The following is a 23,009-nucleotide window of genomic DNA, read 5'->3' as shown; positions in this document are numbered from 1 at the left end:
AAAAAATTTACCTGCTGAAAAATTATTTAAAACGTTGTATACTTTGTATCAACTGGATGTGCAGGCAAGCACTTATTTCAAATTGCTCATAGCATTTACGTCTGTCCTTGCAGTTGTGCCTTTGCCCTCTCCATATCACCGCTGGTTTGCACTGAATACCTCAACAGCTCAGGTGGATGCTATGATGGGTGTTGTGCATGCATTAAAACTAGGTGAAACCAGTATCATAGTGGAGGATACCAGGGTTGCTGGGCATGTCCAGATGTCATCTCTGAATGTTGTTCTGCCAGATTATATGTCTTTGTACTTGCTGCTTTTATCTGAATCTGGTGACCCTTTTGAGGGAGTAAAACCTACACCCCCCAGTGCACGTTGGTATGTCGTCTCCGGTCGACAATATTTCATTGATTTAAAGGTTTTCTCTCGAGGGCCTGATGCTCGAGTAATCTATTTAACAAAGGTACTTTAACATCTGTATATCTCTGTGGCGTTTGGTTGAACCTTGGCTTTAAAAGAATAGGCTGCTGGTAGGACAAAAAAAATGCTGTAGTCCTTATAAGAGGAAAAAAAAAAAGGATGCTATAGTCCACTGATTGAGAACTACTTATTACAAAACTTCTTACTTCAATGTTTTTTGTTTATAATTAATTAATTTCAGAAAAAAAAAAAAAAGGAATTCCCACAAACCCTTTTCATTGTTCTTTTTTTTGATAACACAAAAATACCATTTATATTTTTATTGGCAACCTGAAAAAACCCAAAGCCTGGTCCTCTTCCCTATCAATTTCTATTAAAGAGTTGGAAGGGTAGTGGCATGCTGCAAATCCTACCCTAGAAACCAACCACATTAATAGCTTGTGTAATACCAGTTATCTTTTCAATCCTGGAAAATTTGACCCGATTCTTCTCAGAATTAGCTCACAAATTCTCCATCTCTTGAAATTTATTATTTGCTACAGTTTTCTGTTCCACTTTTTTAAGTCTAGTGTGCCTGAGTTCATGTCAAAGAGCATATACCCTGAGTCCCTGGATGAACATATTAGTAAGCTGTTGGTTCGATTTAGATACTTCATTTATCATGTGTAATATTGTTTTGCAAAACAAAACTTATGAATTTCAAATATCCAGGAACATATACCCTCATTTTCCTGTTTTTAATCCCTTTTTTTTTTATTTTTTTTATGGTGTATGTGAACTGTGTGAGTTCTCACTTGATTACTTGAATGCAGAATGAGGATGTGAAATTGAACTATGATCAGCCGGAGCTCTGGAGAAATTATCCCATACCAGAAAGTGTTGCCGTCAAGTCTGGTCAGCAGCATTCAAGAATTTTGGTGGCCACTATAGAAGGACTTGGAAAGTTATCAGCTTCTTTAACCTACTCTACTGACCATCTTGAAGCAAAAGAGGTAATGTTTCACTAATACTACATTGAAGATCTTGACTATCACTGAAATCATTTGTCACTCTTATGTGATAATACTTCCACCTTGGCAGTTGGCACTAAACTATTTACTATTTGCATATGCATCCATTTTCTTTTGAGAAGTGAAATTATATTTTTTTACCAAACCTATAGAAAAAGGGATTTTGTTCTAGGCTATTTTTTTACTATGAAGATGATAAATTAATTTTGATTTCTTTTTTAACATTATAGAAGAACAGATATATAAAACCTCAAAAGACAGAACAATCCTTTATTCTGCATCAGTAAATAGCCCTTCCTAATCATGGTTGGAGGGAAGTCTCTTCACGTGCAAAAGGACTAAACAAGCTCACATCTAACAAGGTTTTCATATCACCAATATATCCTCTGAACTGATTGTTTCAAACTATCCTCTTCCATTAAAATCTTAGCAGATCTCCCCTTTAGCAGATGATAGATTTTTGATGGAAAATTTTGTTGGTTTTGTGGAAATGGTTCAACTAGGAGGATTGTTTGGAGAAGGAAACAATTATGGGATTTGATAGCATGACAGTTTGAGGCGTTGGGAGCTTGTCTAAGGATGGAAGCAGACTACATGCCCGTGTAGGCTGAGTTACACGATTGTGTAGGCCACGAGTCATGACCGTGTACCCTGACGCTAAAACAAGTCACAAGAGGACTACACTACACGACCGTGTTCCCTATATCTCCGGAAACATGGGGCTGGTCTACTAGGGTTAGGACTTAGGAGACTATTGTACCCTAATAAATAGCCTACTAAGCCGTTTAAGAACATAACACTCAGTGTGTATTCTGTGTAATTATCAGATTAGAGAGGTTAGACAACTATAAGAGAGAATTTGTGTTTAGGCTTAGGTTGGGAGATCTTTAGACCCTTGTATCATCATCTCGTACATTGATTAAAGTCCTAGTGCAAAGTTCCTGGTTTTTAATTCCCTCTGGCAAAGAGGAGGATGTCCATGTAAAATTCTTCTTGTGCTCTTTATTGTTCTTCTTTGTTTCCAGTCTATAATTTCCGCATAATTATATTGTTGATCACTTGATTGCACAATAACGGAGCCCCAGATCATACAAATTTCACACCAGTTTGCATCTAAGTTTAACCATCATTAGCTGTAATTACCTCTCTGCAGCTCAACTTTCTTACATGACCCAGGACATATTGCTTGAACTTTGCAACCTCCACAATTCTCTGCCTCATATGTAATGAGCACGAATCCGTAACCTGTCCTGATCTTGTGCAGAAGCCCATAGAAACTTTATCATAGAATTCTTATTACAAGTACCTGAAACAATTGATTTCCATCCTCCAGCAATATTGGGATGGCACATTTTCTACCAAGCAATTGTAGCTTTCTAGACTAATTAAGAACCTATTTATGGGAAAGTCCTGCTGTAGCTTTGAACTTTCTCATAAACTCTTTTAAACATAATAAAGAGCTGCCTCCAAAATAATCTGCATAGAGCCTATTAAATTGTCTACCGCTGCTTTCTCAGTGATACAAATAGCAGCAGGTTATATGTACTATTCGCTTGCCATGATGACCGGTGAGCAAGCTATCAAATTTATGAGAGAGATGCAGCTTCTCAGCTTCTCTATTGTTGTGCATATTGCTCTATTGATCATCCAAGGTTTGAGTATTTGAATTATTAGTGGAATGAACTCCCATGCATTTGACGTTAGACTTTAGTTTATTAGTCTATATAGTATACACCATCAAGTCACAGATGGAGCCCTGATAATAACAGTATCTAAAACTAACACAAAATCTTGTTGTATGAGGGTGTTAATGTAAGTGGATTCTGCTATAGGTTTTGAAGGTTGTGCAAGAAGTTATGGTGTGTGACCCAGTGAGGGTTAAAGGAGAAGGAAGGAACACTTCATTGTCACCCCTTCTGCTTCCGTGGTCACCAGATATCTATCAGGAAGCACAGCTAAATGCTGCGGGAGGTATGTATCCTTATCTTGCCTGGCTCAATTTGTTACCACCATTGTTATACTACTTTATGACTCTCTAACTATGTTTTTTATTGGTGGTCTTGTAGGTTGTGCAAATTCACCTGCTGACTATAGGTGGCTATCCTCTGATAATAGTATTTTATCTGTATCAGCCACAGGTGTTGTTCAGGCCAAAAGGCTTGGTAAAGCCACTCTTAAAGCTGTTTCCATTTTTGATAATCTCAATTTTGATGAGGTAACAACTGTTTGCTCGCTATTAAATTTATTATTATTATTATTATTATTATTATTATTATTATTATTTATTTATTTATTTATTTATTTTTTGTCCTCTGGTTTCTCTTGTTTTTATAATTGGAAAAATTTATCTATCTAAAATGATAGTAAACCTTAGCTGCTTAGCAGAAGGTTTCCAAATAGTACTGTAATAGTTTATTTGAACAATTGTATCAATGGACAAAAAATAGTTTGTCGGTTGAGTTCAGTACAATTGTTGAGCAATCGGCTGTCTATGTTACATCACTTGGCCTCTTTGGATGTCATATATGAAGATACGGTGTTGATATTTTGGGTAACTTATAGGGAAGTTAATGTTGTTATAGACTAGTCTACTTAAGAAATGGAGGAGCCATAATTTGTTCACCTTTTATTACTAGTGGTGTATTATATATTCATATCTAATTCTCTAACATAGTCATGGACATCTTTGCCTATAATTAAATACTAACTCAGTTAGCTATAACTAATGTATGTTTCTACAACTATTTATAGGTAAGAGAGGGGCTGAACTTGGGGGGGGGGGGGGAGGGAGGGACCGTTGCTTTCCCCAGCCTCTCTTTGATTCCGCCACTGTTTATAGGTAATATAGGGACTGAATTTGAGAAATCATTGACAAAACAAATCAACAAACTACCTTCATCTTGAGCATCATTAATTTATTAATCTGATCTTGAATTATTTATCTGTAGTTCAAGCGTATCTGAATCTCTCTGTACATGGATGTTTTAATTAGCTAAGAGCTTGATATATTGATGCTAGCCTTCCTTTGAATAAACGGGTGACATTCCTTTTTGTCCACTTAAATAAGATTCTAAAAGGAAAGGGAAAATCAATCAGGATAATGTGGTGGCACCATAGCCTCAAATAGGATTGCAAATTATTACAGCTCCATTGTTTCATGATAAAGGCCAATTGAAAAGTAACTTCAAATCAGATCAAGGTGGTTTGACTTGATTCTGAAAAGGAAAAATGTTGTCAAGAAGTCATTGTTAAATTCTTAGCATAATAAATGAAATTTAATGCTTTTGTATATGGTATTGGATTTCATAATGTGTTTCAGTAACTTAATGCTTTCTGATGTACCAAAAATTGTATACTTTTCTTTTTGAAAAGCCCCTTAAAGGACTCCATTTGTTTACTTTGAATTCATTCTTTAATTCTGTGATCCTGTACTTTTTTATGTGATATAGGTGCACATTGAAGTTGCTCTACCTTCTTCAATGGTTATTTTGCCAGACTATCCGGTAGAGACTGTTGTTGGGTCACATCTTCAAGCTGCTGTGTCTATGAAAGCATCAAATGGTAAAACTCATTGAAGTTTGTTTCATTTAGCTCTTTGTTAACTGAAATTTTAGGGGTTGATTTCATGAATTCTTGTTGATGGCAGGTGTGTTTTTTTTACCGTTGCGATGCTTTTAGTTCACGCATAAAGTGGTCAACTGGAAGTGAAATTTTCATAATTGTTAATTCTACTATTGGGCCATCTATGAAGAATGAACTCATGAAGAGCAACCGATCTAAACTAGGTCCTACTTGTGCTTGGACCCACCTTAGAGCTACTGGTCCTGGTCGTACTGTTTTACATGCAGCCTTTTCTATGCATACAAACACTGATTTTAACAAGCAGATATTGTTAAAAGCATCTGCTCCTATTGCATCGTTTTTACCGCTTATTCTACATCAAGCTGGAGATGGCAATAAGTATGGTGGTTACTGGTTTGATTTGGAGGAAAAAGGAATGCGTGATGGATGGGAGAATTTGAATTATTTATATCTAGCCCTTGGATCCCATTTAAATGTTGCACTTGCTGGAGGACCCGAAAGATGGAAGAAAGAAGTTGATTATATTCAAACTGTAGAAGTTCTTGATGAAACTTGTTCCCTTCCTAAGGATGGAGTCCTTATCTCTGAAGTCAAAAATTCAGAAGGAAATGGATACACAGTTGTATGCAAAGTGCTTGGTAACTTTGTAAGTCTAGCTGTTCTTTATTCCTTACAGATAATATTTTCTGCAGAAATTATCTTATCTTGGTGATTGGGGATCTTACCTTCTTTCCTGTTTAATGTTCAGACACTTGTTTTCAAACGTGGAAATTTGGTTGGAGATGACCATCTGCAACCTGTGGTTGCAGAGGCAAAATTGCGACTTGATTGTAGCTTTCTTAGTTCAATTGTAGTTCTTGCTGACGAACCTGGTTTGTTTCCTAATTCTTTATCCAATTTCTGTTCGAACTCCTGAAAATTGATAAAAGTTGAAAATCCATAGTATTATGCAGAGAATAACTAGTCCTCTAAGTTCCGAAACAGATTAACAAAACTGTTTCATTTAATAAATGATGTGCTTCCAATCACACTCAAGTTGAATATGTGAAAGATAGACTCCTTAAGAAACATTATGAGATGCTTCTTCTGTCTAGAATAGTTTGAACAAATTCCATTCTCATCTGTCCTAGGATTATTCAAAGACTTCCGTGTTTTTGTTTTTTTTATTTTTTTTTATTTTTATTTTTTATTTTTTTGGTATGGCTCTATCAATCATCAATTATTTAACTTCCGTCACATCTAATCTTCTATTAAAGAGAATAGATAACTCAACTAAAACTGATCTTTTAAAGCTCCACGTGTAAGGGATCCCAAAGCTTTCCAAAATTAACTATGATGAAGAATTCCCCAATACAATCTTTGTAAAAACCCAGAATCCACTCTCAAGAGTTATTCAAAGTGAAGAATTTTGGTGTTAGGGTTTCCAACTATTCATGTTTTTGCATATTATTTCAGTGAACAAGTTGGATATTATACAATATGCTATTCAAGCTGATCGTGACCCTGGTCGCATTCGCTCCATGCCTAAAACTGTGGCAAATGGGCGGACCATTAGACTATCAGCAGTTGGGATCAGTAATTCTGGAAATGCTTTTGCCAACTCTTCTTCTGTCCCCTTAAGATGGGAATTGAACAACTGTCAGGAGCTGGCAACTTGGGATGAAGCTTATAATTCTCAACTGTCCGTATCCAGTTGGGAAAGATACCTACGTCTGGAGAATGCATCAGGACAGGTACTGCTGAAAAAGCTAAGCTTGGTGATGATTGTTGTGCGGTCTCTATGCTTGATGTAGTTAATGCGTTTGTAACTTTTTAATGATCTCTCTATCTTTGGGACCTTTATTTAGAATAATCCTTTGCATCAATATTCTTCTTTTCAACTTCTTTTGTTTTTGAATTTATTTTCTGTTAACAAAAATAAAATAAAAGCAATCACCTCTACGTCACACTTTTTTTTATTTTTTTTTTTAATTTATTTTTTATTTTTTATAACATGTTCTAACTAGATCATGCTTGCTACTAAAATTCTTGTTTAAGTAAGTTCATTATGCTGAGCTCTAACTTAGCATGATGGTATTGTTATATGTTTTTATTAATATTTTAAATTTGCTTTGGACTTGGTCATTTTTGTGTGACTTCTATTTCCATGGTTTGGAAAATACACCCATCAATGGAAAACATAGGTTTTAATTACTTGCTTTAGTAATGTATATCCCAAGTTCTAAACGCTACTCTTAACACATATTCCCATAGATTTAGGAAATATTTTAGCTGGCTATGAATTTTATGTGTATCCCAACTGGTGGGGTTAATGTAGTGGTAAGGGTGTGGTCCCCTGTACCCAAAAATAGTATGGTGCAAACTTAAAGAGACGGACTAAAAAGGAAATTGGGGCAAACGATAAGGAATAGTTGGAGTACTACACTATACATACTCGTTTGTTTAGCTATATCTGATTTCAATATTCACTTTTTTTTTTTTTCATTTTGTTTTTATTTTGTTTTTTTCTTTCAACCCCCCCCCCTAAACTCCTAATACGATAGATAGTGAAAGAATCTTCTGATGCATAGTTTATTGTTTTTGAATGTTTTGCACCGTTAATCATCAGGGAGTATATGCGTCCTCTGTTGCTAGGTTTCTGTAATGTTATCTTGTTTTACTTACCTTGATTATACTTGACTGGTGTTATAGTGTTAAATCATAGCTTGTTATCCTTATTTAGTGTGTTTTATTTGGTTTCTAGTGCACTGTTCATGCTGTGGTGAAGAGTCATTTCAATAATGGCTCTCCTTTATCAGAACTTGATGCTTCAGAGAATGTTCTTCGAGATGCTGTTCGTCTTCAGGTATGTTCTGCAACATAGATTATTTCTGTAAAATGAGGAGAAAACAATTTCATCAAGAAGTTATCTTTGCAACAGTGCAGAACAAGAGTTTTCCATTCAAACATTATTTAAAATTAGGAAATCCTATTATAAAGAGCTTTACATATCTCACAAAATGCAGGTTGTCTCTGCGCTACAAGTATTTCCTGAATTCAGCTTGCTTTTCTTCAATCCTGATTCAAAGGTAGCTGTTCTATTCAGTTATTATTATTCAAATGTATACAGGAAAGTTTTGCCTGTGTTCTAAGGGCTAAGTGAATTAATTATCCAAACTGTTTTACGAGCTCCACAAAGGGAACTGAGGCAAATTAGTTTGAAAAATGCATAGGGAAAGTCATCTACTATGTAAAATGCAACTCGGCTTAGGCAAAGGAGGGGGTTTTTTCTCTCTCTCTATTAGTCCATATTTTATTTAAAAAAAGGAGTTAGTACTCCATCCACCTAATTCATATATAATTATTTAACTCTTACCCCCTATGTTCCCTAAAGTTCTTTCCACTTCCTGTTGAAATACTTACCAAAGAAATAAGGAGTGTGAAAGTGTGCATTTCTGTTTTCGAATTTTCGTCTCTGTTTCCACTTTTGTTATTTAATTATCCTATATTTGCATTGATAATGCATTAATTTGCAGCAGAACTTTCTTGAAGTAGATTAAATTGCATGCTAGTTAAATTTCATATTCCTGATGTTCATTCAAGCTGCAGATCTAAATGTCGTTTATTTCAGATGAATCTTTCAGTTATCGGAGGAAGTTGTTTTCTGGAGGTTAATGTGAAAGATTCTGGAGTTCTGGAAGTTATGCAGCCTGCAACAGGTTTACAGTGTTCACCATTGACTTTAGTTCCTAGAGGTGTGGGAACTACAGTGGTAGATGTAACTGATGTAGGGCTTTCTCCTCCACTTAAAGCTGCTTCAATGGTAACTCTCCTAACCAGCAAAATTTTTTTGATTAATTTTTATTATCCGTGATGTTTTCCACATACAAATTGATTTGTCAGTGATCAAACTATAAGTTACTGTAGACTGCAAAGAATGTAAACTTTAAACTCTAAAATGAGCTGCAGTTTCTGTATCCTTTTAAAGCATCTTTCTTGTAGAATGAAGCAAATTCTGGCTGTGCACTCTGAAATCAAAACTGTCACATAGGTTTTGTTTAAAATTGTCTTGCTTACATATCAGGTCAAAGTTGCAGAGGTGGACTGGCTCAAGATTATGCCAGAGAAAGGAATAAGCCTGATGGTAAGTTTATATTGAATTTGGATTATTGTAGTTTTAATGGATTAACAAGCTGTCTTGGGGACGTGCAGGAGGGAAGCTTAATCTCTATTGACCTTCTTGCTGGAACAGATGACGGGAACTTATTTGAGTCTTCTCAGGTTTGATTTCTCTCTTCATTCCGCTATTGTGAATCCAGTATCACGTATGAGGGGCTGTCTTCCAAAAATTCATTTTTACATCCGGAATAAGATATAAATTTCATATCTGCTTATGAACTATCATTTATAACAATGTGCTTTATCGTATTCTAAATCAACCAATTTATTGGGGAAAATAAGCGGCTTCAGCCTGTTTTCCAGGTTACAATTTGCACAATAATATTTACTCCTTTTCCTTTAAAATTTTGTAAAGAATAAGATTGGTTTAAAATATCTTGATATATATGAAACTTTGTTGTTACTTTTGTTGTGCCAAATAATTTTCTTTCCCCCACTTTGAAATGTGAGAAATCCATATTTTATTAAGTTGAATGGCACATATTAAATACAGTCATAGAAATATGACAATTTCCCTTTGTCTATAAGTTATCCTTCTAAGTTCATTTTTGCTTTTGGCAGTATGCTTTCATGAAAATTCAAGTATTCATCAAGGACCATATAGTCAACCTTGTAGATGGTGATAATATAGCTATTGGTGATGGATATATTAATACCTCCAACTTTACAATATGTGGAAGATCGGCTGGAGTAACATCTCTTTATGTAAGTATTCATACATTGATAATTCTATTATTGATAACTTTTTTATTTTTTTATTATTTTATTCTTAGTAAATAGCTTTCTTTTTTTATTTATTTTTTATTTTTATTTTTGGAACTATGGACAACCACCATGTTTGTTATTATTAATTAATCCTTTTTGCTAAAATTATATTTCAGGTTACTTCTAGACAGCAGTCAGGTAGAGAAATATACAGTGGAAACATAACGATTGAAGTTTATGCTCCACCTTTGGTACACCCCAGTGATATATTTTTGGTTCCTGGTGCATCTTATGTGGTAAGTATCTGATGTTCTAATATTATCAAGTATAACTGCTCAATAATCTATTTGCTCTAGGCAATTGATATTTTAGCTGTAATAAAAGGCTGAATGACAGTTACTCTTGTATTTCTGACAGTAGTGAAACTTGTTATATTAAGTATATGAAAATCTTGTCCTCATATTATACATATGTAAACAACAATTTAAACTTTCTAATTAAAATGTTAGATCTAAGCAAGAGAGAGTACCTTCTACTTGTGTCTTTTTGAGTTTAATCTGTAAATAAACATTTGCAGTATATTTGGGACACAAAATTTTGTAGGTCTCTTAATCGTGTGTCATGTCTACACTTCCAATATGTCTCAATTATATCATTTTCTAGTTTTTGACCTTTATCTTTTTAATTAGTTACGTACAATGAATGTCATTATACAGGAAGGTCATGAATGGGTAGGTCCTTATATTGTTTAACTTATAAGAGAATTACTGGTGTACGGTATCATTCTCATTTTGTTAAATTATAATGTAATGTACAAGGAACTCCTTATGTACAAGAAATATATAATTTAAATTTAGTTTAGGTAGTTTTTATAATTTATATTCAACCATTTATAATGAATGTTTCAACATGATGCTTGTATTAATCCCTTGTATTCTACGGTTCTACCAGCTCATTTCGTTAAGTAAAAATTGGATACTTGGTGCAAGAGAGAAATATTGCCTCCACTTTGCCCAATTCAGTTCAAAAGAATATCCTTTGAAAGTTAATTGCAACTTTCAAAGTACTACGTGTATGAAAAGATTGTGCTGCAGGGATAACAGCTTTTCTTCTCTAGTCCCAATTAAAATGGTGTTTTCTGTACCATTGTCAAAATGAGTTGTGTTGTCCTGCCTTAAGTAAATTACTTGGCAGGGATATTATTGATTCAGAATATTAAATTGAACTATATTTTCAGGGACATTTGTTTTCGTTCCATCTTCATGACATGCTTCTAACATCTTCTTTAGCTTACTGTGAAGGGAGGACCAAGGATTGGTGTCTTCATTGAGTATGCAAGTATGAATGATAATACTGTGGCAGTTCATGCTTCTGTGGGACAACTATATACAATAGCACTGGGAAATGCTGTAAGAGAATGACTGTCCCTTTTCAGCTGTTTCTCTTGTTTTCTTCTTGTATCAAAGTGCATGAATTGCTGTCAAACTGATGTATTTATACTGTTTTTACTACCTTCTTTTTTTTTTTTCACCTTGCCAGACCATAGTTGCTACCTTTTATGGAAGTGGAAGAACAGTCCTTTGTCAAGCACATGGTATAGTCAGAGTAGGGATTCCATCTGCAGCAATTTTGAATGTACAGAGTCAGCAACTGGCTGTTGGACGTGAGATGCCTATTTTTCCTGTCTTAGTTGAGGCAAGAGAAGTCAAATATATGTCTATATGTTTATTGTCCTTTCTTTCTAAATTTTACTGATATTCTTGACTTATTTAGGGAGACTTGTTTTCATTTTACGAGCTTTGCAAGAATTACAAGTGGACTACTGACAACAAAAAGGTTAGATTATTTGCGATTCTTGAAAATAACCACCTTTATATTGTGCTTGACTGATAAGTTCATGCTAATTCCTGTGCTAAATGGATCTGATACTCATAACTAGGTACTGGATTTCCACCATGCCGAGCATACGAGTGATTTCAACTACAAACGGCCAAATTTGGAGCTTAGCAGCTATGGGTATGAGGAGGAAATCAATTTTATAAAGATTCTAACTGGAAGGTATGTTTTTTTATTTTATTTTTTATAATTTTGTTATCCTACTCTCAATTGGGTGGGGAAAAATCAGTTAGTAAAACAGATAGATGAAAGTAAACAATTACATGGAAACAAGAAAAACAAATAAAGAGCTCTGCTCATTCTGTTCTCAACTATAGAAAGTGCAGGAAATCCTTGTGGGTTTGGGTACAAAAATTACTCATTGGCAGGTTTGTTGTAAACTGTCAACTTAACTCACTAATGACAAATTTCTTTTTAGAGACTTCCTGGCTAGCATTGTGGAACTTAAAGAGAGATATATAGCATAAATTTGTAGAGAGATTTGGCTACACGAGCTTTTCTTGTGTGTCAAGTTGTCAACTTATTAGGACCCATAGTTTAACAGCTTGAACAAAGGCACTGTATTAAAAGATAGTTTTGTTTGCTGCTAGGGTCCCGCATGATTGATGTTTGTGATTTTCGTATCATCGTTTACTAGATTGAGCACCACCCTGAACTGGTACCCGACAATTTGTGATGCAGCACGTGCATACCCAAAGCAGTTTGCCGGATTGAGGAATTGTGATGATTAAGAAAATTATGTAAAACCCGCGTCTGAAAAAGGCTCAAGTTGCAATAAAGCTAATTATATAAAACTTGTGCCTAGGGCTAAAGTACAGGTGTGACATGCGCATCCCATCGAAGTGAAGCAAAATTTTATAGAATCAAAAGGTTGTTAGATGAAATTAAGACAGCCACTATGCCTTTCTGCGCCTCATTGAATTCACCTTGTTAGGCCTTTCTCAGAGCTTCGATTTGATGGTTTGACTAAGACTTTTAAATAGACATTGATTTGACTAACCTAGGTTACGTTGTCAGGATTCTTGGTTTGGTTACTGTGGTGATTAAAGCGATGTTACTTGGACTCTTCATAATATACCTTAATATTCGGACTTGTGGGACACTATACTTTATTTTGGGCCGTAATCGTGAATTTTTTTCAAAAAATAGCACAGAAATCATCTGCTTCAGATTTTGTGCATGAGTTCCTGAGCAAATCTGCATTCATGTGCAATGACCCTGTTTTCATATAGGACCTGGATGTTTGTGCTTCACTGAGAAGTCTGCATTCATGTGAAATCTAGTTTTTTGTCTTTTTTAAGGTGGTTGAATAAAAAAAAAAAAGAGGTGGTTGAATAAAAAAGTGGGCTTTTTAGGGGTGGTAAAATACAAAAAATTCCCTTATAAAAATCATGCAATTTCTATTATTTTTTCAATTTAATAAGGTTTTTTTTTTTTTTTTTTTTTTTGAAAACTTGTGTTTTACCACCTCAAAAAGTCCAGTTTTAGATTTAACCACCTAAATAAATAATTTTTTTTTTTTTTTTTGATTTTAACTCCTGTTCCCTGAGTCCGGGGAGGATTCTGGTTGTGGGCTCCAATTCGCACTTTTCCCATGATTTCACCATTATTGGCTACTCTCAACTTACTTTAACCTCCATAATCAACTGCTTCAACCTACAAACATTAAATTCCTCTCCCAAAATTTGGAAGAAAATTAGTCTATAAAATTAGTTGGTTAGTTCATAGGAAAAATTCAAGGGAAAAGGTGTTCAAAAGGTCAAACTAACTAAGTAACTATTATGCGAGCCCTGCAGTCGATTTCCCCACCAGGTGCAGGCACGTATTGGTAAAATCAATAGCTTTTCTTTAATTAGGTAGTATAATAAAATAAAATTATTTTTGGTGGTTAAATCAAAAACCAGGTTGTTTTTAGGTGGTAAAATACAATTAAAAAAGTTTGAATTTTTCTTAATGTACTGTTTTTTTCTTGAACTCAGGTCTGGTGGGAGAAGCAAAATTGCACTTACATTCACTTGTGACTTCTCGTCTCCTGGTTTTAACTTACATCCAAAGGCTTACAGCGCTTCCCTACTCATAAGGGTTGTGCCTGATCCTCCTCTTGCTCAAGGGATTCCAATTACTTGGGTTCTTCCTCCACATTATACCACATCAGATCTCTTACCTCCTTATTCAAAATCACAAAAAACTAAAGATAATCAGAGTCAAACAGTTGCTTACTCATTATTGGGATGTTCTGGAAAAAACGTTGAAGGTGTTATTTCTATTTCTGGCAATAGTATTACAACAGCCGAGAGCAACAATCTTGCTTGTATCCAGGCCAAAGACCTCACTACCGGGAGAATTGAGGTTGCCTCTTGTGTGAGGGTGGCTGAGGTACTATAATAGACAGTCAGTGGCATATGGTTTGGTCAATTGAACTACCGTCTGCTTATTTGATGACTGTTTTGTAAATTTTCATGACTAATCATCGTTAGCTTGTTCATACTGTCTTTCTTATCCAGGTTGCTCAAATCAGATTCCCGAGGAAATTAACATTCCACCTTGCTGTTGGCGCTGAGCTTGAACTCCCTGTTTATTTATTTGACAATTTGGGTATTCTACATCTCGCTTTGATTCATGCTTGCTAATCATGGATAAGATAATATCTTTCAAATAATGCAACGTTAAAATTCCTTTTGAGCAGGAAATCCCTTTCTTTAAGCTTATGATGTTTAAAATTCCTTTGAGCAGGAAATCCCTTTCTTGAAGCTCATGATGTTGTGGTGTTTGACACTGAGACTAACTTTAAGGACATTGTTGCTATTGATAATGTTAATCAGAAAAATGGAAGTGCTATAGTCAAGGTATTCATGTTTACTATCTTACCTTCTCAAAGAATTAAGGTTCGGTTACTTGCCGTGATATTATAGAATTTTTCATTCTAAATACTCTTAGCTTGACCAATCTCTGTAACATTCAACTCATTTTGTCATCAGTTGGATTTTTGTCTTTATGCTGTTTTTTTTGGTTCCTTGTGACGATTCATGTTAGCAGACCCCAAACCATTTTTGGACTAACACTATGTTTGGATAACAATAGTGAAGGGAAATGGAGGGAACGAAAAAGAGGGAAGGGAAAGGGAGGTGAGGGGAGGGAGAAGGTAAACTTCCATTTTCCTTCCAAATCTCTCCAACAATGGAGGGATTTGGTTTATTAATAGGGAAGGAAAATAGATTCTTCCAATTCCCTCCCCTTCCCTCCTTACATTAGATTCCCAAACAAAAGGATGATGCATCCCTCCTTTTCTCTTCTCTTCCTTTCCCTTCATTTCTCTCTATCCATAAAGTAACGCTTGTTGTTGTTGTTGTATTTTTTTTTTTTGGTTCGTAAAGTACCTTGACTTGGGTTAATGATCTTACTATGTATGATTTTTCTAAATTGATTGTGTCAAAGGCAGTGCAACATGGCAGAGCTCTTGTTCGTGTGAGATTTGGTGGAAATCCACGGAAGTCAGACTATGTGATGGTAATTGTTTATCTCAGGTCTCTCATCTTTGCATTTTCTTGATTCTTAAGAAGTTAAGAGTGAAGTTTAAACAGTAAGAATATCATCAAAAGTTTAATTTCCATGCTCATGATGTTTATATGTTCTTATTATATAAATTTGGATGGAGGGGGGAGGAGGATGCAGGGGAAGGGCATGTCATCTGTTGGGGGAAGATATACATACAAAGACACACAAAGGATCTTAGTTTGACGTGTTTTGGAAAAGAAATTCTCCATGATACGTGAACAGAGATCTTTTCCTTAGCTTTCTGACTAGGGTGGGAATGATCCCTCTATGAAAGTTACTAGTAAAAAATAAAAATGTTCTTTAATACTATAGTATGTATCATCTTATACTTAATAAACACATGCACAATTTTGTTTAACTAGGATTCGTTGTTCTAGCATATGAATATACACTGGAGCTGGACTTGTTTTGGATAAGAAACCCTCCATTTTACATGAAAATTATTTAATGTTAAGTGACAGACAATTTGTAGATCCATTTGTCATTAATATGGGTGTACCCAGAAGGGATTTATTGTTATGGAGTGGGGTCATTTTGGAAGATGACCTGTAATTCAAGATTACCTTATATAATTTCCCTTTTTTTATGACTAAATTTTATGTGTTAATCAAAAGATTAAAGATGATGTTTTTTCTTCCTTCTCTTCGTATTTTGATTTTTATAATATTATGTTATATGGAATTTTTATGTGAATTAGTCTTTGCTATGTTTAGGTTTCTGTGGGAGCTCATATCAATCCACAAGATCCAATTCTTCACCCTGAAAGCAATTTGAACTTCAGTGTAGAAGGTAAAAGCGGCTAATTCCTCTTAGTTCAGTCGAAACAATTTTGTATTCTGTAAACTCTTCTCTTATCCCCCCCCCCAAAAAAAAAAAAAAAACTAAATAAATAAAAATCCGCCGTCCAAGTACACTTTAGTAGAAATCATTGTGCTGACTATGACCAGACTACTTTGTTTTTATGTATGTAAACCTGGATTTCTTAGCTGATTTTCTTAGATTGTGGCAATATACCATAATTGAAGGGAATTTTTTCCTGACTGAAGATCATAGTTTCTTGGTGCTGCATTTTATTTCGTGATTTGAGATCCTCTGTCAACCAACCTTGCTGAGTTTCTTTTCTAGGACTAAATGGTCAAGAACTAGGACAATGGTCGAGTGGCGATGAAAGTGTTGTTTCTGTGGACTCACTTTCAGGTAAAGCTGTGGCAATTGGGAAGGGTACAGTCTCAGGTAATTATTGATTCATAATGCTTCAAGCTGTCCTAAGATTTTAAGCATGAAGACTTTGCATGTAAACATAGTATCTGTAGATTCATTTGACCCACATTTATGGATCTATAATGTGAACAGTGACATTTCGAAGTTCAAGCTTGGAATTGCAAACTACTGTAAGAGTGCTGAATGGAGATCTCATATACGTTGATACTCCAACAGACTTCTTAACAAATATTCATATTCCCCCGGGAGGATATAAATTCTCAGTGAAATTCAGGTTTGTGAAATTGTCTCCTGTTTTCTGCAAAGACTCCAATGCAAATGTATTACTTCTTCTGTTTTTTTTTTTTTTTTTTCTTAGGGTTGACACATTTTGACTTGGTCTTGTGATTTATAGATACGATAAAACATAGTGATGTGGGATCTTGTTTCAATTGTCTCAATGTAAATTTAATTAGAATTCACTTTTTATAATTTTAAAATTATAATTATTAGAGATATTAATTGTTAAAATTGTGCATTGCCACGTGAAAAAAAAAAAAAAAAAAACAAAATAGGTGTCAACTAAAAAAACTGAGGTAGTAATTTATTTTTTATTAAATTTTAATATTTAATTTTTACCTTTTACTATCTCTAGCTATTTCTCTTTTTTCTCCTGCTTTTGACCAGTTGATCTCTGATTCTCTTTTCCCCCATGTTCATTTGATTAGGCTGATCAATTAGCCTTTGATCTTGACAAAGATACACTATCTCTCTCACAGCCGCAGATAAAAGTTGAAATGTTTTTCATAAAAATAGGGCAGCTAACGCGCGCCATAGCTCGCCATGTCTGAGAAGCTCTTTCGGTTACTTAAGTTGTAAGAAGCATTAATGAGGGAAATATATGTAAACAAATATTTTTAGGGTTATACAGTTATAAATGTCGTACACTATTCTTAAGAGTTAAAATAAAGAGGCAATTGACATTAATGAGGGAAAATAAGTAAATAAACATTTAAAAGGGTATAATTGTCCAAACACTATTCATAAGAGTTGTCTCAAAATTTTTAAAAGGTAGGGATAACTATTGGTTTACTTGACTAGATTTGATAGTATGTCATCCAATTTAAACAAATACTGTGAGATTCGTTACCGGATAAAACTGTAAGTTATACTGTTTTAGTTAAATACTTCCTCCGTTTCAATTTAGTTGACGCGTTCAATTTAGGCACACATATTAAGGAAAGGAGAGAGAATGAGAGAGAATGATAAAGCAAGTGGGGTACACTAGTTAATGCAAGGTATAAAACTTACCTAAAATGAAAACGTGTCAACTAAAAATAAACTTCATAAAAAGGAATACGTGTCAACTAAAAAAAAAAAGGTAAGTAAAATGTATCAATGTGCTGTCCTCTTCTTCTTGCTTGTAGGAAGTAGTGATCGAGTTGCTTTTCAAGTAAGGGTCTGTCAGAAAAGTCTCTCTGTTTTGTAGAAATAAGGCTGTGTACTTAAGTACATATGATAATAGTAATGGTATGATATGATTGATAGTTTGTTTTTTATGTCTACTTGTAATGTTTAGTTTCAATGTGAATCATGGGTATTCGTCAATATATGCAACAATATCTTCTCAGGGAATATATTATTTGCTTGCAGTATGAATGTTGGAATATTTTTCAGTGTTTATTTGAAATGTTAGATTGAGGAAATCACGCAGTATAGGGTAACACACATAATATGGAAACACTCAGTTTAGGGATGTATCTGCCTCCCATTTCACATCAGGAGTATCATTGTCTGCCTATGCCTATTCTTGAGTGTAAGATTTTATAAAGCATATGGACGTTATGGTTCAATCTTCAATCCTGATATTTTAAGGGATAATACAGTTAAATGCAACTGAGTTGTAACACTGAAAATACCTTACTGGATTCCCAAACATCTGGAAATATGATCCGGTGTTCTTTGGGCAACTCCAATTTGGAAGTTCTACTAAAGTGCTTACTGTTTCCTTTTTAGAATAAGGAAGTAACATAGGATATTCATTTATGGATATGTCATACTTGTGTAGCTGTATTCAATAGAGGTATTTTTTAAAAATTCTGTATTGAAATTTGTCTTTAGGTAGAAGTGAACATGAGACCTAGATTGGGGTTTTGTTATGGTACTTGTAACTTGTTGCTGTATTACAACATTTCATTCACATGACTTTAGAATATCTAATGACTACTGTGTAGTTTTGATTTTTCTAATGTGTAATATTGCAGTGACCATGGATTGGGAGGTCCTAGCAAAAATGTGGACCTTCCTTTTGAATGTGAAGTGGAGCCTACTTTTATAGGGTATGCTCCTGATCCTGATCCCCTCACCCTGATGGACTTCTTCACTTTCAAAGCTTCTATTTCTCATTCGTTAATTCTTCTCTTTAAATTAAAAAAATAAAATAAATAAAATTCTTGCAGGCATGCTAAGCCATGGAAGGATCTTGATACTGGTGATACATATTGTCTTTTCTTCCCTTACTCTCCTGAACATTTAGTGCATACGGCACCTAAATTGAAGGATAAGAGACAAGATATATCCATCTCAATCTTCGCTAAACTGAGAGATGTAGCTGATGTGTCAAGCTCTGCATCTGCACTATTTCTTGGTGGATTTTCGATATTGGATATGGATAAGGTAATTAGTTTTGTCAGTTGAACTATTATATTTTTTTGTGCATATGGAGGAGAAAGATAGGGACCAAAATCAGTGCCTTCTTGTCTTGATTAATAGCAATGTTGCACTGAATGGGTAAGTGTTCCATCTAAGATGGGTGAAGGAAATTAAAAGGTATGCATTGCTACCCATGCAATTGCAAATAGGCACTTCTATCCCTTCTCCTACCATTGAAATTAATCTCTTTCCATTGACCCTTGATCTAGAAGCTATTTTCCTAATAGAGGAGATCAGGGACTGTGTTTTTAAACTTTTGATCTGGCTCATTGTGATCCCAGGAAGAAAAATCTCAGCAGTGCCCTCTAAATTTTCTTTTTACTACCTTTTTTGTGCATCTGTACTCTTTTTCTTCAAAAGTGATAAAAAATACTAACCTTTTTGAGATCAGGAATCTTTGCAGTTAAATTTGACACGAAACTTCAATAGAAGCATCATAACAGTAGTGGGCAATACAGGTAATTTTCCTTTTCCTTTTGTTTTAATTTTTTTTATTTCTCCTACAAGTCAATTTAAATTGGGGTATATTTGGAAGTTCAATGGTATCTCTTTCTATTTTCTTAAAAAATGGTAATTTTTCCTTACATCTTCGAATATCATAGATGGGTTTTATATTTAGGTGGAAGGAATTTTTATTATATGTGAGGATAGAAATTTTTTAATGTTCTAATATACAAATTCTACTGTAAAGCTAAAGAAATAAGGAAAAGAAACCCGAAAAGTGGAGGCCAGGAAACAATACTGAAATTATTGAGATATGCATATGCTGAGGAAAAGAGTAAAATACAATAAAATAAATTGTTGCTCTTCCCTGAACATATGCCTTAAAATATTCCACATGCTATATGTGAATCAAAATTACATGTTTGTTTGTGTGTGCTTGTGTGGGGTAGGACCAAATTAGAAAATAATTTAAGCTAAGGTGACAGTACCGCGATTATTGTTCATCTATGATCAGGACTATGATGATTTTATAGTGTATGGCATGTATGATAAATTACACCTGTAGGTTTGAAACGTGGAAAATAAAGAGTGATTAAAATTTCTTTCTCTTCTTTAACCTCTTAACCTTCCTCGTAGTACATATAACCATTTGGTCTGCAATGCTAGTATCAATGTTTGTGTGGGTATAGTGGTGACATAGGGGACACCATGGGTCGGTTGTCCTGTTTGAGGTTTTTTTTTTTTTTTTTTTTTTTTTTTTTTTTTTTTTTTTTTTTTGGGAATTCTAAGCATTCCTAGCAAAGAGCTAATTGTTTGCAATGTAATAATGGACCTCCTTGAGCCTAAAACTTGGTGGATTGGGTATGGAGGATCGTGATGGAGGTAAGGATTAAGGAACCTCAAATAGTTTCCTAAGAAATCTCCCATGTTAAAGGCATAAAGAGGTTACCCCACACGAATTGTGTATTGGGAACACATGTATTAGAATGCGAATACTCTAAAACACTTATGGGTTAATTTAACATAAGTCGATAGCATGGTTACTCGAATTTTTAGGAGTTTGAGTTTTATGAGAAGTACTTCCAAAGAGCTTTTTTTTTTTTTTTAAAAAAAAGTACTTCCTTAGAGACAAGTCTCTTAAATTTGAAAGAACATTTAGGGACAATGAACACTCCAACAAATGCTACAATTGCCTCATCAACACTGCAACAGAAACTCCAAAGAAGATGTAATGATAATGTTGAAAAATGCCTTGTATATGTTATAGTCGCAAACGAGCAGGTGTGCTAGAGCTCGCTAGGTAGCTCTTAGGGGAACAATGGACGGAAGGGTTTGAGCAATAGCTTGTGGGAGAGTGAGCTAGTGTTTGAAGGCCGTCGGAGAATTACAGTGGCGGAGCTATAGCTCTAGACGAGTGAGCTTTAACTCTTGCGTTCATTTGAGCTAGCGAGATATAGCTTGAGCTAGTGAGGTATAACTCAGCTTCAAGGTCCTTGCGGCAGCGACGAGGTAGTTGAGTGACGGCTTCAATTTTACATTTGGGCCCTAGCTCATTTTGTGTTGTGTTTTCGGGCGTACTATATATACATTCCGACTTCCAGAGGTTGTTTCCTAGTCATCATAGTATTTCTCATTTGTGAGATCAAAGAGATATATATTTGAATCTGAGAGATAATCATTCGGTTTACTCTTTTAATCATTCTACATCTGTTACGGGTTGTCAACTTGTGACCTTGCCATTGATAATTGTATGCAAACGTAAGTCTTAAATAGGGTCAACACAATATTCTAATCTGGCAATGTTTTATATACTTATTTATATACAAATGTAAAGAGATAATAAGAATTTTGTTTGTTTCAACTCCACAGCTCTGCTTAGCTTTTTGAGTTTTTTCAAACTTTTCACATAAATTATCTTATGATGTGTATATATGCACAATATGTCATGTGTGTGTGCATGTATTTTTTGTGTTTTTTTTTTCTTTTTTGTTTTTTTTTTTTGTTTTGCATGTCTTCATGGGTACTGATGAACCAGTCTATATTTTGAACAGATGTAAGCATCCACTGGTTTAACCGAGATCTGTTGATGGTTAGGACATTGTTTAAAGAAGGTTCTGGCATTGGCGGGCGTGCACAATATAAGGTAATAGAAGCAATGTTTTGTTACGTAATGGAGAATTGGAGATGAGAAAAAAAAAAATTCTAGCAAGATTGAAATATCATGTCAGTGATAACAATGAAACTTAAAAGATTTGTTTTGACATCATAAAAGAATGCTGAACATAGTGTAGAAGATGTGCTGTTAAAATGTGTTAATAATGTTATTGTTCTGCCTTTCTGGTTACATTCAGGTTGAAATTCTAAAATCAAAGCCTTTTAAGGACAAGCTTACATTTTCTCTTCCAGCCAATGGTAAGCATATCTATGGTCTTCATGACTTCACGTGCCTCCATGTCTTGCACATAATCTAGAGAGTATCAATTCTTCTATTTTTTGCATTTTGTCCAACTTATTAATATTTGATTCTGATTTAACAGGACAAAAAGTAGAACTGTATGTCAACTATGAAGTAGGCGAGGAAAAGGCATCAACTTCTGATATAACACTATGGGCAGGGGTAACCGGGCTTATATTATTGATACTATCTGTTGTCATCTTTATATTTTTCCTTGACAAACCTAAAAGTACTCGCTCATCTATTGCTCCCCCTGCCCAAAATGTTACCGCGCCTCAGACTCCTGAACGTAGAAGCCATGATCCTGAAGCTGAACGGTCCCCTCAGACTCCACAACCCTTCATCGATTATGTGAGGAGAACAATAGATCAAACTCCTTACTACACGCGTGAAAGGAGGAGAAGATTTGACCCACAAAACACGTACTAGTAATCCTCACAGAATGCAATTTTGATTGCTTGTTGTAACATGTACAGCTGCTACCTTCTCAAACCATCTGCAAAATCCTTACTCTTTCTGTATAAATTTTTTTGAAGGTGCTATAAATTTTCATTATTTACTTATGGACCAATTTACCCTTATCTGCAGTACTAAACTAGAATTTCACCCACTAACCCCACAATCATCTTTAGGACATGGACACTTAGCTAACATAAATGCCAGTTTCTACATGTTTGGTCTATGCCTCATCCTCGACATATAGGGCACCATCAGTTGATAGTGGTCTATTGAATTGATGTCCCCATCAAAATCCATCCATGAATAGCTCAAAACTTGCCTCTTAGAACTGTTAATCTTCACTTTGTTGGCGAACAAATCAAAAGTTTATACTACGTATTAAGAGCATTCTCAATGGTGAGATTAAAGATTTTCCC

At 34.7% G+C, this 23,009-nt stretch overlaps 1 protein-coding gene across 1 annotated transcript in view; it reads left to right on the top strand.

Annotated features, from left to right (window-relative positions):
* The window catches only part of LOC110695661 (nuclear pore complex protein GP210), a 28,227-nt gene extending 5,498 nt beyond the window's left edge, over positions 1-22,729 (top strand). Inside the window, exons 5-36 of the mRNA XM_021872881.1 lie at positions 114-460; positions 1,230-1,409; positions 3,260-3,398; positions 3,494-3,642; positions 4,877-4,992; positions 5,079-5,655; positions 5,758-5,881; positions 6,465-6,742; positions 7,753-7,854; positions 8,015-8,077; positions 8,620-8,811; positions 9,073-9,132; positions 9,201-9,269; positions 9,729-9,872; positions 10,049-10,168; positions 11,162-11,281; positions 11,412-11,567; positions 11,646-11,708; positions 11,812-11,930; positions 13,748-14,144; positions 14,273-14,363; positions 14,502-14,614; positions 15,204-15,275; positions 16,037-16,112; positions 16,449-16,556; positions 16,677-16,818; positions 18,788-18,862; positions 18,983-19,199; positions 19,627-19,693; positions 21,731-21,822; positions 22,031-22,091; positions 22,217-22,729. Coding sequence (XP_021728573.1) covers positions 114-460; positions 1,230-1,409; positions 3,260-3,398; positions 3,494-3,642; positions 4,877-4,992; positions 5,079-5,655; positions 5,758-5,881; positions 6,465-6,742; positions 7,753-7,854; positions 8,015-8,077; positions 8,620-8,811; positions 9,073-9,132; positions 9,201-9,269; positions 9,729-9,872; positions 10,049-10,168; positions 11,162-11,281; positions 11,412-11,567; positions 11,646-11,708; positions 11,812-11,930; positions 13,748-14,144; positions 14,273-14,363; positions 14,502-14,614; positions 15,204-15,275; positions 16,037-16,112; positions 16,449-16,556; positions 16,677-16,818; positions 18,788-18,862; positions 18,983-19,199; positions 19,627-19,693; positions 21,731-21,822; positions 22,031-22,091; positions 22,217-22,563 — 4,976 coding nt within the window. The 3' untranslated portion in view covers positions 22,564-22,729. The remainder of the gene's footprint in view (positions 1-113; positions 461-1,229; positions 1,410-3,259; positions 3,399-3,493; positions 3,643-4,876; positions 4,993-5,078; positions 5,656-5,757; positions 5,882-6,464; positions 6,743-7,752; positions 7,855-8,014; positions 8,078-8,619; positions 8,812-9,072; positions 9,133-9,200; positions 9,270-9,728; positions 9,873-10,048; positions 10,169-11,161; positions 11,282-11,411; positions 11,568-11,645; positions 11,709-11,811; positions 11,931-13,747; positions 14,145-14,272; positions 14,364-14,501; positions 14,615-15,203; positions 15,276-16,036; positions 16,113-16,448; positions 16,557-16,676; positions 16,819-18,787; positions 18,863-18,982; positions 19,200-19,626; positions 19,694-21,730; positions 21,823-22,030; positions 22,092-22,216) is intronic.
* The last annotated feature ends 280 nt before the right edge of the window (positions 22,730-23,009 follow it).

The sequence above is a fragment of the Chenopodium quinoa genome, unplaced genomic scaffold (assembly GCF_001683475.1).
Source record: "Chenopodium quinoa cultivar QQ74 unplaced genomic scaffold, ASM168347v1, whole genome shotgun sequence".
Classification (NCBI taxonomy): Eukaryota; Viridiplantae; Streptophyta; class Magnoliopsida; order Caryophyllales; family Amaranthaceae; genus Chenopodium; species Chenopodium quinoa.
This window is presented reverse-complemented; position numbering and strand designations above follow the sequence as displayed.